Here is an 18,147-nt window from a genome sequence, read left to right as displayed (position 1 = left end):
GCAAAAGCTAAAGAGGAAGGTAAATGTGAAATGAACTTGATGACAATAACCTAATCTTGTCCTGAGACACTCCAGTCTTACTAAAAAGATGTGCACAATCAAATCCCTTCCTCCCACCAAAACCACAAAATAAATATTAACTTGGAAGAAAGGGAAGACATAAAGAAAAAAAAAATGTCATCATGCACTCATCTTCTGCATAGCTCAACCCACATATAGTAAGGCACTATTTCCCCACAACTCAGTGTCCACAACAATCTTTTACAGTGCTCTGCGAACTACATATAGTTCCTTCCAGGATGATGAAATAAACAGATTGAATGAGTGTTGCTACCATGTCACCCCATGTGTGATCTTACAGACAAGGGCATCATCTGGCAGTTTCAGAAATAAGCTGTGTCAAGTCTCTTCTTATGTGTGCATGTTATGTATAGGGATATCTTTTGTGTGTGCAAGTGGTTGGTTTGTTTTCCAGAGTTGCTGTTATTTTTCATTGTTCTTTACTCCAGTGTTCTCAAAGCAAATACACAAGAAAATAAAAGCGCAATTGGGTCATTAAAAACAGAGCTTTGGTGCTCCAAAAAGCTCACAGCCTTGGGGATTTAAGAAATCTGTTAGACATTCCCAAAAGAGTTGGGAAATACAGGGACATATTTTCATCTGGAAATCCTCATCTCTGCTTAGTTGAGCTGGTCTTCATACTGTTTTCGGAAGCAATCACCAGCAGGGAAAAACTCCCAGCACCGTTCTTGATACATTTTCCATACATAAGATTCCTGAAAGATACACAATTGAAATAATTTAATTTGATTCAATAAGAAAGCACCAACCATGACTTTTTTTTTCCTTTTATTTATATACTGCTTCACCTTTTTGTTTCTGTGCATACCAGCTTGTTGTATATCAATCTACAAAATCATGTTATTGATTTTGATCAGTTTAGAGTAGCTTTTAGATTTTTGTCACCTAGTCAAAAAGCACTAGAGAAACACATAGAATGGGACCAGGTAGTCTAATTCTTTAGTGCACATCCAGGAGCACTCTAAAGCTCAGTTAAAGCTGGTCACGAGACAAATACCAGGGTAAGCAGAATATTTTCTGTCATAGAAATATGACTGAATTTCTGCATCAGTCATTTCCAAACATGCCTACACACAATACATAAAACCAAATGGCCTTTAAAGGTGTTTCTTAGAAGAGCAATATTTTCTGAATCAGTGATGGGTTTTTTCTTTCTTTCTGATTATTTGTTCAGGTAAGGCTCTGTCTCTGGGCAGTATGGAGAATAGTAAAGGATATGTCAGTTTATTTCCCTTTTAATCACACCACTTAAATGTGCTTTTTATTATACAAATTCCATGGTAGAAAGGACATGTGTTACACAAGTTATAGAATCATAGAAGCATTTACGTTGGAAAAGATCTTTAAGATCATTGAGTCCAACCGTAAACCTAACACTGCCAAGTCCACCACTAAACCAAGTCCCTAGAAGTTACGTAGTATGAAGTACTCTCAATTTTCAAATTATCAGCTAACAGTATCAAAACTGAATGGTTAGTAGAAATCTGGCTTCAGTGAGTATAGTAGGACACACTGCATGCCAAGAAAAAAGAAAATGCAAATAAAAAAGACTTTTTTAAAAAATCTCATTTAATATGAAATTCTCAAGTGACAAATGGACTTTCAAAAATAGCAAAGCAAATACATAAAATCAGATACTGGACAAGGCTGAGAAGATTTATGCAAAGAAGATGATCATAATTGCCCAATATATGCATCAGAGTTCAGAAAGAGTAAGCTTCATAGATTTACAGCAAATCATCCCTCTGACCCAAATCTGTAGGGCTACGTATATGATGCTTTTCAAGTTTTTTGTTTTCTGATCTGCAACACGGGAACATTTGCTTAGCCAGCTGCAAGACTATCACTAGAAAAAAACAGCCGTCTGTAAATTTGATACATTTTTTTACCGACTTTAAGTATACTTAAAGGAAGTTGAAGGAAGTACCAGAAGTTTGAAAGAATAACAGCAAAGAATAAACCTCCAGGGAAAATGTCTCTCACAGGTTTCATTTTAAATATATGCACAAGCTCTTTCATATGGACTTATCCAGGAGTGCAGACAGAGAAGATTATATATAGATAATAATAAAGGACAAAAAGTATTCAAAAAGAATCAACAGGGAGAAATGAAGAGTGCTGCTTTCACAGGATGCTTCAATGTTCTGTTTCTCTTTTTTTTTTTTAATAGTCTGTATTTATATTTTGTGGAAGTAACAATTTAAGAATAACAGGTCAGATAACAAAATAGGAATAGAAAGTACTACAGAATTGATACTCAATCTAACATTAAGCAACCAAAGTCCTAAGAATTGCTTAGAAGAATGAGAATTAAGTTACATACCATATAGGGAGCTATTAACTAGAATATTCTTAGTTTTGCCAAGCCTGAATTATTTTTATTTTAGAATCAGTCTTATTAAATAACTGTCGACATTCATAGAGTTGTTCAACCTACCTGTCCTGTATGCTCTGTTTCATCTTTGTTAATAAGATACATCAGAAAAAACCTACAAGCAAAGAAACAGCTATTATGAATACAATATTTGGAAACATTAGGCAACCCACAGAGGGACGGATATTTTTCAGCATGTACAGTGATAAAGCTGTTCATGGATTTACAAGTTCCAGAGTTCTATTTATGATAATATTCCCAGACACATTAAATATACTTTCCTGACACTGTTGACATTCACTCATTGTTCAATGAAAGTATGCTAAAATGCAAGAGATTCAGTTTGTTTTACAATAAATAGCAACTCAGTTTAAATGAAGATTTTCTAAGCTTTCTAATCTGAAAATTATAATACATTTTCTTGCCCATGAACACCTACTTGGAAGTAGACAGAAAAGAGTCATTGGAACTTTTTTTTCCTCTCCCCACAATAAATAAGAAATGCTGAAGACAATTAAGAGATTTTTCTTATTGAAATTATAGGTTGGGGGTATTTTACTAGTGTACGTAACTCAAGACCAACATGAGCAGAAAACAACTTGTAATTTTAAAAACTCATTAGTCTTGGGGTTTTGAGATATCTGACAGACACTAGGTGATGATTTCAAAATTTCACTCATAATAGACATTGTCTCCAAACATATGTAAAAATATAACATATACACAAAAATATCAAAATCATTTCCTTAGGATGATGCACTTAGAGTATGCTATAGTATGTTATTTGTGTAGTACTCTGTAAGGAGGAACAGAATCCCACATGATGGTGCTTTTTAATGTATTTTGTTTGCACGACCTGTTTTTCAGGTGGAAGTTCTTTATAGGGATGTTTGACTTCACAGCCTCATTATTTTGTGCACATACAGTGCTAGTGTATAGACACAAAGTCACAATCCATCCATTGCTTCATATTGACAGCACTAGTATAAAATACACTTTGGCACTGGATTTTTGTATGCATTTGACAGGAGAGGAACAGTATGATACAGTGATTGTGGATCTGATAAATGGTTTTATTTCCACATTTAAAAAGACAGAGTTTAGTGGTCACTGATGCTCTGCTTGGCTTTTCCAAAGGTGGACCTGATGCCCTTGGTCTGATCCCTCTCCTCTCTACTCCTTGTTCCAGTTCCCCTACCTCCTTTTGCCCGGGTTCTCTTAGTTAGCCTCAGCACTCTACTCAAAATATTTTGTCCAATATAAGTTTTCCCTCTTTTGCCTTACTCCTTTGCTTGTGCATTCTCTCCATCAGTCTCCAGGCCAGGTCATACTGTTCCTCTGTATTCTACACAACACATTCAATTTTGCAGCACCTCCAGGGCCACATACTAAGTTCCTGGTTTCCATCTCCTAGCTCACACTAACTTGGTGTGTCATAACGAAGCTGGAAACAAGGTAATGAAGTTTCTTCATTCCTTGCTCCCATCGCCACAGAATTATATATTCAGACAGCATGAGTGCACATCAGAGCCAAACAGTACTGACTCTTATGCAAGAGTGCTAATCAGGTACTTGCAGAGCCTGCAAGGGTCATGAGTTAGCAAGGAGTTTTTACTGTACTCACAAATAATTGGCCAAGTTGTGCTCCTGTAGTGTGTGTGTTTCAAAGCCGTGGGGCACTGTATCAAAGTAGTCATTTCCTATTCCACAGATAAAGCACTTTGTCTAAAAGAAAGAATACAAAGCACTTCAACACTATATATAACCCTGCCCCCCTTTGAGAAAAGGCCAATAAAAATGTAACAATTTTCTTGAAAATGGCAACGCATCATGTACAATATGTGCTGAACAAAAAGGCTTTTCTTTTAATGATTTGGACTGGATATCTCAGCCAAAAGACTTGAATAGAAGTTTAACTGCCATCAGAATAGTTTCTTACTGTTAAAAAAAAAAAAAAATCTTTGCCAGCTGTAAGTGAGCAGGTATCAGAAGAAAGAATGGCATACAACAGTCAAAGCTGATTTTTTTTTTCTTTTAACACTGTAAGTAGCACCCACTGTAACATATGACAATATTTACCTCAATGCCTGTTCTGCTTGTCCAGCTGAAACTGAATATGCTGAAAGTTTAGATTACAAAACACAGTAGGTTTGCAACACTTTTCTGAGTTCTTATAGTCATACTTAAATGACAGAATAGAAAACCACCAAGTACAGGATACTTTCACACATAGATTAACCACAGAAAATTACATCTGAGATGAACTGTGACATGACATTGTTAATACCCTGTGTTAGAAACCTCTAGTCTGAAGATCCAAAAGCCACAGACATGTAATTCATTATAATATACAGCAACGTACAAAAATTTTTCTTGTTTATAAAAATGAAGATACAGGGATTAGTCTAAACTTTGAAAAGTCATGAGAAAATAAGCTGTTAGGCTTTTTCTCTGAATGTTTGTTAACTTATCACTGACAGCAAAAGGCTGGCCACACTTGATCTGCAGGTATTAAAAAAATCCATACTAGGAATTGGCAAACAAATCCAAAATATGCTTACAGCAGAATATCAGTTTAGACAACCTGGGTTTGTGTCCCACGCAGGGAGACATGCAAGGTAGCAGCTAGCACCTGTCAAAGCATAGCATACCTCTTTCACAGGAGGCAGCAAAGAGTGGTAAATGCTATTCAGAACCTGGATGCTAGCAGAGTCTTCTCTTCATAAAATTGTCTAAAAATAATTTTATTGGGTACTAACAGAACTACTTATGTAAGTTTTTATATTTTAATAGATACAAAAGAAGTTGATAAAAAAATCTTAGTTATTATTTCCATCTAATGAACTGAGATGTGAGAGTAGAATCTCATCCAGGATATTGTATGCTATTGGACCATGTACAGAACTGTATTTTCTTCTTAGTTTAAAAAACTATCCACTAGCTAGATCACATTTTGATTGAAAACAGATATTCATGAAACCTGAAAATAGGGTATGGTTCAGCAACTGGATGTTCTTACCTCCATGTCTTCCTTAACTTGCTCTTGCTGATCTCTTAACTCTCCAAAAGCATCAATAATTAAACCTAGGGTTTAAGTTGAAATGATAGTTAATGCTCAAGAACAGAACTGTGACAAAACATATTTGGAAATCCAGGGATAACTCTGACAAAAATATTAAATGAGAATCTTGTGCAGAAATAACAGAAGCCAATATATATTCCAAAGACCACAAAAACAACTCAATACGTGAAGAAAAATGAGCAAGTCAAAGAAAATCTCTACCAGTAACATGGCTGGCAGTATCATTTGGAATTACAAAATGGGACAAGCAGACTTCTGTTTTATTGACAGTGCTCTATTCTTGACTCAGTACATGAAGACACATGTGGTTTTACAGTGATGGAGGCTTTCTATAGAAAGAATTTAACAGAGTTCAGGGATTTATTACATGGCAGATGCAAAGAGGCCAGAGCTCTGCGCATCCTCTCTCATTATGGTTGTCATGTAATGTGAGGTTCCACTGTCAGAGCTCTACTGAAGTAAGGGGTCATTTCAGGGAGATACAGAAAGAAGAAAAACTACCACAGGCTCTATGGCTCAGATTATACATTTTTTATGATTCTCCCTTTGCTTACACCAATACAAGGACTAACTCTACAATCATTGATACTACTGTGCTGTAAAACTGACGAATACCAGGTGAGAATTATACTCAAAGCTTGACAGCTGAGGCCCCTACTCTTCAGCCACTCACAAAATGAAGAAACAAACAATATGAGATATGCCACTTCAGGCTATAAAAAATTTTGCATCCTCCCCAAGACCTTTAAAAAACTTACTGCTTGAGTAAGAGTTATAAATAATTTACCACAAGCTCAGAGTTGCCTTCTAAACTTCCTTGTAGGACATGAGAAAGCATCCTTACTGCTGTCAAAATCGTCATAAGTTAGCTAACTGTTAGCTGACAGAAAGCAATAAGGTATCACTATTTATAACAGCAACTGGACCTAGCAAAAATCATTACATGTTTTTTCTGAAATCAAGAATATACTTCTGTTAATTTGTGCAAACTTTAATAAAAGATGATCTTCTGGGCATTCTTGACAGTCTTTTGAATGTACAATATGTAAACAGATGGGGCTTTTAGTACTTTAGGTAATAACATTAAACATCAGTAATACAAACAATAGAAAAGACCCTGACTTCCCAAAATTCAGTATCTACTATCCAGATTACAACAGCAAGCCACACTATCAGTCAAAGAGTTTCACTCAAATTCAGAAGCTAACCTGATGGCAGCTGACTTTCCATTTTCATTAACCAGGATATACTAAAGCTGTTTCATATCAAGCACCTCTCTTTACTCTTTGACATTGTTCAAGTAAGCAGGTATCACACCAAACAGAGTTTTTTATGTAAGAAAAGATTAAACCTCTTAAAGCTATGTTCCAATTTTCACACCATGACCACCAATCTGAAGATTTGCCAGTCAAGAACATTAGGTGCTGGCAGGGGGAATACTGACAGCACCCACTAATGATTTTGTCCACATAAGCTCACAAAGGGTGTGTTATGCTGAAAGACAATTTTAAGTTATGCCACAAGATTTCTAATCACTTTCTAATCACTTCTCTTGCTGATCATTTACAGGAGGCTTTTGGAAAGGGCAATGAGAAGATAGAAACTGTAGTGACATCAGTATTCTCACAGCAAAGAGCTTTTTTTGTTTCCACTGATCCAGTTAGAGACTGTTGATTTTACAGAGACTAGGAAGAACAGCGTATGGATAAAAGCCAGCTGGGTGTGACTTACTATATAAATCTGTGGTTCGTGATCTGCCCTGGTGTCCTGGTTGAATCTTAGGTGTGTGATTACCACAGCACTAAGGTCTTTGTACTGCTCAATAATGTTTTCAGTCTTACCATGGCTTACAAACATATACCTTGAATAATTGCAAGCAGGATGACAATCACAAAGAAGAAGAAAGTGATGTCAAAGATAATCCGATAGATTTCATATTCGTCTCCTGCTGGATCCTCTATTTCATCACCAATGCCTCCACCTGCACGTACTCCAACATACATGTGAAACATGTAGCACTAGAAAACACAAAACAAAGGGATACAAAATTTGTCCACAGCTAAAAGTAAAAATACCCATTGTTGCAAATTCAGTAATAGGCAGAACTGGTCTATGATCTAGCAACTATACTACGTCAAGTCATCTTTTTCTCCCCTTTGAGGTTATGTATATTTCTGAGGGAGGCGAAATGCTGCTGGGCAGCTGAAGCTGCAGTATTTCATGTTCTGTCATTACGTAGCAGTTCAAAAAGATCAAAGGTTCAACTACCTTAAGCCTAGCAGCGCACCATGCTTCACATACAATCGTTTCAGTAATGTGCAAATAGGAAATACTATTACCACCACAGCCATCTCCTTTTCCATTTTCCTAGCTCAAAAGTGAATGAATTTCCCCATCTTTGGTGTTTCAAACAAAAATTTAAAAACCAAACCAAAACAAACAAAAAACCTTTGAGAATGTTTGTGCAGAGGACAGGCTAATGACGGAAAAAGCCTGAGACTAATACTGTGAAACTATGATCTGAATAGTGGCATAATAGGTCTCTCGGTATAGGTATGTGGGATGCTGACAATGCAAAATTTCCAGTTTATCATGCTATAATTTAATAGAAAAGTATGATATCACTCTCAGAGGTCTGAAGCAGGGGATTGGTTCTTTTTCTTTAAGTAGCTTTGCAAACTACAGGCCCAGGGTTCTCACTCCCTATCAAAAGGTAGTGATGACAATAACAATAACTAACTTCTAAAACCTAACCATACAAAAAAATCCATTCTTTTATTTCTATGCCACACTTACCCCCAAACTCCCTTACATAAGAAATTGATATAGTATCATACAATGCTGAGTGACCAATGGCTGAAAAATGTAACAATTTTTAGACATAGTATTTATTTCACTGTTGAAAGTCAATCATTAACTTAATGAGTGAATGTAGTGTTAGTTATCTAAAAACTTTTAAAAGCTATTTTTCTATTTCTAAAAATAAAAATATATTCTCTGTACTTTTATTTTTCTTTTTTTTTTTTTTAACATCACATTGCAAGTCTTACCGCTTTTACAAAAGACAACGCTGATTTTATAGCATATCACATGCTATTCTAACTCATCCCTGTACAATATTATAGCCTTTTTGTAAGTGTATTTTCAGAGAATTACAGAGCAGGTCAGGTCAGAAGGGACTTTGGGAGGTCTCTGGTCCAAATCCTGCTCCAAGCAGGGTCCACTCTAAGCTCAGACAAAGTTGCTCTGGGCTTTATCCAGTCAGGTCATTACAACCTCCTAAGGATGGAGACTGCACAACCTCTCTGAGCAACCTGATCCACTGCTTGGCCCTCCTCAGGCAGAACACCTTTTTCTACTTTATGTCCATGGTCTCCTGCAATGCACTGCTATAAAGAGCTTGGATTCGTCTTCCCAATAACCCCTCTGCACACACTGGGGAGCTGCTCTTACACTCCCCCCACTCTGAAGCTTTCCCTTCTCCAGGCCAAACAAGCCCAATTCCCTCAGCCTGTCCTCCCAGGGCAAGTGCTCCAGTACCTGACAATTTAGCGGCCCTGCACTGATTTATGCTCCAGTTTATCTAGGTCTTTCTTGCACTGAATGTCCCAAACTAGACAAAAATATAGACATACTAGTCTATTTCCACAGTTTAACTAATTATTGGGCTTTTACATGGTGTCAATTCCCTGGAAGTGATTCATATTGCATAACATACTGAAATATATTTAACTTTGTTGTACATGATTGCTTTTAGAACGATATTAACGGCAACGCATCTTAGAAATTCTTCATGATTTAAGCTCTACCTACCATCCACAACTGCAGAGCCCGGCACTGTCTCAGCACAAAATACTTTTCAGTGGTTTTGAGCACAGGAGAGAACTCAGTAATAGAATTGCCAACTGAAGATAATCATGGCTATTCATGCTAAGGGAAACTGATGGATTTCCAAGCTTAAACAAGCATTTCAGTACCTAAATTACTTATGAAAGTCCTTGCCTATAACTGACCCTCCTCCTGAATGGCCTGTAGAACCTCCAGATTCAGAAGTACTTTTAACTGACTTGGCTCAGCTTCACAGCTTGTAGTTGTTTTTCATTTTTTGAGAAACTATGGCAGAGAATACCACCGCATTTCTTCTATTCATTTATAGATGTGTTTGTTTAACATACACAGGGTATATCTGGTTGTTAGGGATGTTCATTATATTTGTTCCTTTGCCTTCAATTACAGTCTTGTCTGTTGCTGGCTAATGATACGACTGTATGAAAGGAATTACAAGAAAGTCAGGACAAAAACATAACAGAATGTGCTGGTTTTGGCTGAGATAGAGTTAATTTTCTTCATAGAAGCTAGTATGCGGCTATGTTTTGAATTTGTGCTGAAAACAGTGTTGACAATGCAGAGATGTTTTCGTTACTGCTGAGCAGTGCTTACACAGAGTCAAGGCCTTTTAAGCTTCTCACCCCACCCCACCAGCGAGTAGGCTGGGGGTGCACAAGAAATTGGGAGGGGACACAGCTGGGACAGCTGAGCCCAGCTGACCAAAGGGCTATTCCATGCCATATGTCATCATGCTCAGCATATAAAGCTGCGGGAAGAAGAAGGAAGGGGGGGATGTTCGGAGTAATGATGTTTCTCTTCCCAAGTAACCGTTACGCGTGATGGAGCCCTGCTTTCCTGGAGATGGCTGAACACCTGCCTGCCAATGAATTCCTTATTTTGCTTTGCTTGTGCACAGCTTTTGCTTTACCTATTAAACTGTCTTTATCTCAACCCACAAGTTTTCTCACTTTTACTCTTTTGATTCTCTCCCCCATCCCATCAGAGGGAAGCAAGCGAGTGGCTGTGTGGTGCTTAGTTGCCAGCTGGGGTTAAACCACGACAGTCCTTTTTGGCACCCAACGTGAGGCTCAAAGGGTTCAAGAAAATGACAGGTTTGATTGGAATGTGCTAGATAAAATTTATAGCTGTTATTGCTGTTTAGCTATTAACTGACAGGCTCCTGGGATTGCCATGGGGCTTGCTTGCCTTACTGTATATTAGAATCTAGTGCTCGTTAGTGGCTGCTTTTTGCTTTTGCTGCTTGCTGTGCTGCTTATCATCATACTCTGCTGTGCCTGGGATCATTTTGACAACAGCAATGGCGATGCGCCTGGGCTGGGAGATAAGGCTCCAGTTGGAGCAGGTACGCCCCTAAGGGACTGCAGTCTGTGGATAAGTCCAAGCTGGAGCAGGGGCAAGGGGAGGAGTTCATTGCAATGTTAAACCCAATGGTCTGGTCCAAAGGGACCAGGGGTGGAGACTGTAATGGAAATGCCTTTAAACTGTTGTAAGCTGGGATTTGAGAAACATGTTATGGGAATTATTATAGCAGGAACCTTTTGTTGCTAGCCAGGCTAGGAGCAAGGGAAGGAGTTCATTGCAATGTTAAACCCTATAACCTGGCCCAAAGGGACCAGGGGTGGAGACTGTAGTGGAAAGACCTTTGTACCAAGGAAGTACCGATGGAAATACGACACAAATTAAGAAAAAAATCCAGAAAGCAAAATAAGACTTACGGTTAGCATATCATCACATTTCATGTCTGGCATATCACCATCTTCACTCTTGTTGTAGAACTTGCGGAAAAAATTGAATGCCACTACTGTATACAAGTATACTACTACTGCCAGTAATCCCACCGTTAGGACAAGCTGGAAGACAAAATTATAGAGTGGATATAACACCACCACGGAATTATGCTATACAACTTTCTTTGCAAAAGAAGAAGGAAAGTAACAATAATCTATATGTAGGAAAGGAAAACTTTCTTTACTTTGTCTCTTTGCATATCTTTGTAATATTTGGTAATATATCTGCATATTTTCATGCAAGGATTGTGCATTTCACCCGTTTTATTTTGAAGGAAAAGTATGCTTCAGAAAATTACAAAGACAAGTCTTGCAAAATCTAGTGGATACATACACAATGAAACAATCCATTAGAATCATATAAAACCCACACAATCAGACAAAAATATCCAAAAGTTTACTACCTAATAGTAATACTACCACTATTTAATATCACCTATTATATAATTGCAATATAGTATTTCTCCTAATTTAATACTGAAACAATTTTATTTACATCTATGAAATCACATATAAAACAAGCTGTTCCTAATATTTTAATATCTACCTCAGAGAAGCAGCAACAAATACTTCACTGCTCAACTGTAGCATCATTAAAATTTTGCCTTGAGCTTTATGGAAAGCAGCTGGAAGTGAACTGCAATATCCTGCAAATCGATATTTCACTTGCATAGCTGCCAGACCTTAAAAGTTCCTTATCCTAAATAATGCCTCCTTACTTCATAGATAATTCACTAAAACTTCAGGACTATTTTTAAAAGGTAGAATACTTCACATTTTTTCAGGTGCAGACTGATTTTTTTGCTTTTTTGCTCTTTTAAGAAATCAGAACTAAGAATTTAAGAAATTCTGTTCTTTAAAGGGCAAAGAATGCAGTATGTGATTTCTAACTTTTCAAGACACAATTTTTGTAATTTTTGTTCCACAAATGAAACTTAAGTTTGACACATAAATTAAAACAAATAACAGTTTGTCAAGGTGAGTTCATACTTAAGAGTCTTCTATAGGTCATGTGCTTCACTAGCTATTTTGAAATATAAACTGTGTCCATTTAAATCTGTATTACTTCTTAAAAAATGTTGACAAGGACAGTGCATTTGAAGGCAGAATTAAATTAAATCAATCACCCTTTGCATTTATAAAAAATCACTGCTAATGATTTTATGTTTCTCTAGTATCAAACTTGCTTAAAACAAAAGAGAATAAAACCAAAAACCCTGAAAAATTACTTGCTACTGATAAATTTCGACATGGCACTTGCCACCAAACTTCTAAAGCACCTACATTGTATAAAGTTAGAACTGAAGTTCGATCTTAGTACAACAGCACATAAGCATACACAACAGAGAAGACCTTTATGTTACCATACCCAGCCCACGTGAATAAGAATTATAAGAGCTGCCTTGCGGGAAGAGCTTCTAAGCAGACCAAAGATGGCTTTTTTTAATCATTAAAAATTGTTTACAAAGGTCCTTTGAACTAGAAAGGCCATCAGGCTTGAGGAACACTAAGTCTCAGGTTACATTAAATGCCATTCCTACAACTGATTTCAGTAGACGAAAAACCTTAGTTATTTTCTTTACTTAAATCAGAAATGCAATTTCAGAATTTATAGCTTCTTTAAGAAAAGATTTCTTATTATCAAAGAGCGGAGTTTCTCAAACAGTCCTCTAACAGAAAGAGCAACTGGGTCTCAACTGGACCTTTCTTCAGCTGAATCTCAAAAAAAATTTAAACAGCAACTTTATGACACAGTTGCTCATAACAGCTAGAGACTGTCATACATCCTAGTACCATTTTCTTATGCTTATAAATCCCATTGGCTAGTTTCTCCACTGACCCAAGTTCTAAACTTCATGATGAAAGAACAATTCTGTTGTCAATCTGCAGAGCAGCTGAATTAAGTCATGAAATGATCTTTCCTGTGTACTCCTTAAGTAAAAAAGCTGAAAAGAGATGACAGTTGATACCTGTTTGCCATTGTGTGTCACTGATGACAGGATAGTTCGTAATGTCTTGAATCCCATTGCAATGTCAAGGAGATGAGCAGCAAAGAAAAAATTGTTGTAATGGCCAAGGACTGACATGGTCATGTACCACGCTAGGTAAAGGAAAGACTAACAGAAAAAACAAGTACATCACAAAATAAAACTCATGGCTATTACCTTTAACTTAATTCAAAACACTAAGGAAAGGCAGAAATTGCTTGAATGTGCTTTTCTTTAAATAGAAAACAATTTTTTTTTTTTACATTGAACTTACTAGAGATCTTTGAGAATTTTCTGTGCAAAAATATTAAATCAGCAAATACAGAGTTCACAAGACATGGTCAAAACTGACATATTCTAAATTTTTATTTGTAAAAAATAATTTTGAAATTGCTAAACTCTTATTTGTTAATGTTTCTAATGTAAAAAGTTTTTCTGATTTTTGTTTATGAATTTCTAAATAATTACATTAAAATATTAAAGCCCTAAGGTGGTTAATGACAAATGAAATTACTCTGCAAGCAACAAATGGAATTTTGTAATTAATTCAAACTACTAAAACTACTACTTAAACATATATTATTTAAGTAGTTTACTATTACTACAAATGTTAATTTCATCTTTTCCTGTATCATTTAATTTTTATTTGACTTAAAGACAAGTACATATTTATAAGAGAAATTACAGTCCCTCCCATAGAAAAAACCTAATCCTGAACAAACGCTAACTCTTTACAGATCATGCTGTCTGCAGACCTGGTGACTTATCGTTCCACTCTTCCTGAATAAAGTCAGATTACACCTTCATTCTCCAGCAGTCCTAGTTCCAAAATCGTTTGTTCCCCGACATTTTTTCCATCAGTAAAGTAAGCTAAGTTAGGCAAGCGATAATCATAAGACTCTTAACAATCAATGATGAGTGACTTCTTAAACTGCAAGGTATTTTAACAGTCAGTCTTGTTTATCATTCCTTTTTTTGTTGTTTTTAAAGACTCATTTTTTTAAATGATTAAAATCATCAGCCTCATTCTGTGTCACATTCTACTACCAGTTTCAGTGATACAAATTTTAGGAATTCCACATACATTAACTATACTGATCTGACTGCTCCAGGAATATTCAAGTGTTCATAAAGTTTATGAACAATATGAAAAATGGCAATTAAAATTTACATAGTCAGTCTTCTAATTCTACAGCACAGTGCTTGCTTATTGCTCCTGAAAAAAACATATCAGAAGAGGGGCGGGAATTGACTGAGGTTCTATAGACTAATACGTATATAACTAGGAAAAGATTTCCACAATGTCTTTTTAAGCTTCCAAGGTTTTCTTCATCTATATAGTAAATTAAATATAATCCGGAGTATTTCATACCTCCCTTTGAAGCACTTTGGGTTAACAAGTGTATATTGCTGTTTAGAAGGTGAATATATACATATATATGTATGTATGCGTGTACACATATATACACTGATAAACTTACATTATCAGTGAAAACAACTCCTAATTTCCACATCTGATACTTAACATCAATGGAATTCAGCCTGTAAAAATAAATAAATAAATTGCATTTTATATCAAAACACAACAGGAAAATATGCAACACTATCTGTAGGAAGTGTATTGTCACATAAACACAGGAGACAACAGCTGATCTTTTTCTCTGAAAGCTGAAATACATCAGAACCTTGTTCTAATTCACACTTTTACTGTGGAATAGACCTGTCCAAAAAAAAAGGAGAAAAACAAATTAATAAATACTGGTTTGAATTCATCAGACCTAATGCTGATCGATGTCTACAATCTTATCATATACATACAATGAAATAAACTGTCTTTATAATCGATGGAGAAAGAGAGAGTTTTTTTTTTTTTAATGCGACCTAAGTCTAAAGTAGCTGTCAAAATAGGTCAGAGAATTTGCACCCCAAAATGCCAATTCTTTACCATTATTTATGATAGCATACCTTGGGTGATACAATTAGATGACGTTAAAGACAGACAAAGTGAGATGAAATGAATCTCAGAGCTGGTGTCCTTTGCTTTTCCCCCAGATATCAGGAATAAATGTGAATGAAAGAGAAATGTATATTAAAAGCTTTTGCAGAAAAGGACCTGGCGTTCTTGGTGGACTGCAAGTTGAGCATAAGCCAGCAAATGCACCCCCGCTGCAAAAAGGCTAATGATACCATGCATTCCATGAGGAGGAGCACTGCCAGCAGGTCGAGGAGGTGATCCTTCCCCTGAGTTAGCACTGGTAAGGCCACACCTGGAGTGCTGGGTCCAGGTCTGAGCTCCCAGTTTCTTCCACAGTTGTTGTTGCTTTGTTATATTAGCCAGTTAGCCTCTTCTACTGCTTTCCTCTCTACAACAAACTTTTACATTGTACAGACTGATACTGTAAACTATTCTCTCCAAATTTTTCCCTTATATTTCTTTAATTAATACCTTTAGGTATTAATTCTTCTCTTACTCTATCAACACAAATAAATGTCTCAACTTTAGGCTACATTTTTTGCACTAGAATTAAACCCATTAATTTGCTTAAAGCATTTTTTTTCCTCTATAAAGAAGTGATACAACTAACTTACCAAACAAGATGTATACTATTTTTGCTTGTAACTGTATCTTGTCCTCTCTAGTTTTTAACTTTTCTTTTTTTGGAAAGGTTTGGATCATCTGTATTATATTGACACAAAAAATTATAAACCTGGATCACAATTCAGGAACAAATATAAATAATAGCATGAAAAATGTCATCTGTCCTACTTTTACCCTTAAAATGTGAGTGAATTCAGTGCTCCTGAAAGAGAAGAGCTGCTGACAATGAATACACAAGTAGAAATAATGCTGGCAGATGTCATACACCTGCCATATATGAAAGCACATAGTACTTCTGTGCCAGATGTTTATATGGAATTACCTGAGGCCTTAGATGGAATACCAAGAGTTAAACCCTGGTCTATCGAAGTCTGATTTCCAAAATTCTTACTTGTATAGCCAGAGCCACTAACCACATAAAAGTAATGTTTTTTTTTTTTAATTTTACACTCCCAAGGAATACTTTGCCATCAAAATACCAAACTCCTACTTGTATTATATGCAACGGTATCTACTCTTTAATACAACCAAAAATTAACACCATTTTTACACATAAGACTAAAGTCTCCAAAAACAGTCTAGCACAGCTAAGAGCTGCTGATACCATTTTTGTCAACCCTAAGTTATAAGAAAATTTTCTAGCCCCAAATTTGAGTTATTAAAGAAATCAAAACTTATAGAAAACTCTGTCACAGGAGGAAAAGGGAAAAAAAAAAGGTGAAAAATGTTAAGAACAGTTTCTCATTCCAATATCATTCAATAACATATTCAGGTGGTAAAATTAACCAAAACCTCTTGAAATTTATTTCTGAAAATATTATTGTAGCAAGTTAATTTCTTAATTTATTCTGACCCAATACCACTCACTTCTAGTGTCAGGCATATTCTTATGACTACGTTCCACCTATTCATAACTATATTTGTCTTACGTATGAAACACCACAGACAGTACTGCTCATGGACAGGCAGGATACCCTCTCATGAAATGGCAAAAAAACCAGCACCACGGGAACTCATCTCTAGTCAATTTAATTTGATGATTTTATATTTTACAAACACCAATAGCTGTATAGCTCCTAAAAATAATGTGATTATTGATCTATATGGAAAAAGGAACTGTTCATTTTTCCGTATCTTAATTTTTTAAAGTAAGTCTGATATGGATAGCAAAGCAATAATAGCATGCATAATACTGCATTCTCCTGTTTATTTCCGCTCACTACCTTGATCAAGTAGCTCAAAGACTTAAAAGAATATGAGGTCATATAAAAATTAAGCTCTACAGCTGTGAATCAAAAAGTAACAGTATGGTTTCAAGTTTCCCTTGGAATACCATTAGTTAGTATTATATTGTATGAATTTCCTAGTCTGAATGAATTTTTATTTTACTTCTTTCTGCACCATTGAACAGGTTATTATACACTGTAGTACCGTAGTTGTAGTAGCTGAGTTTGAGTGAGCACAGTGTGAGAATGCACAATGTGAATAAACGATAAGAAAATTGTGAGAAATTGCCTGTATCACGTTTGGCTGCAACCTGCACTAGTATTTCATCACCTTCAACAAAACCCAGACTTTTTACGGCTTCTTTCTTAAGGCCTACTGCATTCAGCTGTTCCAAGTATAACACAGTAGGTTTTCAAAAGTTATTCTTCCCTTTAAAAAAAAAGTCCTCAGGCAGTCAAATGATACTAATGTTAACTGGAATCAGAAAATTCTGAACTTTTCAGCCTGAATCATTTTAATGTTTGTACATCAGAGCTGTTCAGAGCAGCTACAGGGCATTGCCAGCTGAGGAACAACTCTCATTACTTTAAGTTCAAACTGAAAAATAGCCTTGCAGCAGCATTTAACCTTTTTCCAAAATGACAGACAAACTAAAACTGGGAAGAGACAGTTTTAATTAGTTAGCTCTTCACATTAACTCTCTTAGCAGACACGGAAATTTTCTGTTAAAGGTTCTTTCAGGTTGTTTCAGGAGGATAATCTAATAGAGAAAACAGTTCAGAAAGATGAGCCATCTTTCTAAAGCTATAAGGAAAATCATTAATGAAAATACTATAATTCTTACCAATTAATGAGTTTCAATGTAGGTGTTTAGGAAGATCTGTTAATGTTACTATTTGTACAATAGAAAGCATCCCATCAGATTAGATACATTAATTAATTATTAATTGGTCAACTGGGTAGGAAATATTATCATTTTTATTGCACTGTGTCAAAATAGTGCTCCTTTTGTGCTGGGTACTGAACAACATCAGCAGGTGATACATTATAGAGAATAGTGCCAGCTGACCATTGCAAAAAGAAAGTATTGAACCAAACCAAACCAAACCAAACCAGTAAGTTACTCGGTGTCTTTAAGTTATCTGTCTGCCTCGGAGATA

General features: G+C 35.9%; 1 protein-coding gene across 1 annotated transcript in view; it reads right to left on the bottom strand.

Moving 5' to 3' along the window:
• Positions 1-680: 680 nt before the first annotated feature.
• Positions 681-18,147, bottom strand: part of RYR2 (ryanodine receptor 2) — a 334,723-nt gene continuing 317,256 nt past the window's right edge. Inside the window, exons 99-106 of the mRNA XM_075497176.1 lie at positions 14,643-14,703; positions 13,144-13,290; positions 11,102-11,236; positions 7,399-7,555; positions 5,475-5,539; positions 4,080-4,180; positions 2,519-2,570; positions 681-776 (exon numbers count right to left, since the gene is read on the bottom strand). Of these exons, the coding sequence (XP_075353291.1) occupies positions 681-776; positions 2,519-2,570; positions 4,080-4,180; positions 5,475-5,539; positions 7,399-7,555; positions 11,102-11,236; positions 13,144-13,290; positions 14,643-14,703 (814 nt within the window). The remainder of the gene's footprint in view (positions 777-2,518; positions 2,571-4,079; positions 4,181-5,474; positions 5,540-7,398; positions 7,556-11,101; positions 11,237-13,143; positions 13,291-14,642; positions 14,704-18,147) is intronic.

The sequence above is a fragment of the Mycteria americana genome, chromosome 3 (genome assembly GCF_035582795.1).
Source record: "Mycteria americana isolate JAX WOST 10 ecotype Jacksonville Zoo and Gardens chromosome 3, USCA_MyAme_1.0, whole genome shotgun sequence".
Classification (NCBI taxonomy): domain Eukaryota; kingdom Metazoa; phylum Chordata; class Aves; order Ciconiiformes; family Ciconiidae; genus Mycteria; species Mycteria americana.
The sequence above is the reverse complement of the archived record's forward strand: the minus strand, read 5'-3'. Positions and strand labels throughout refer to the sequence as shown.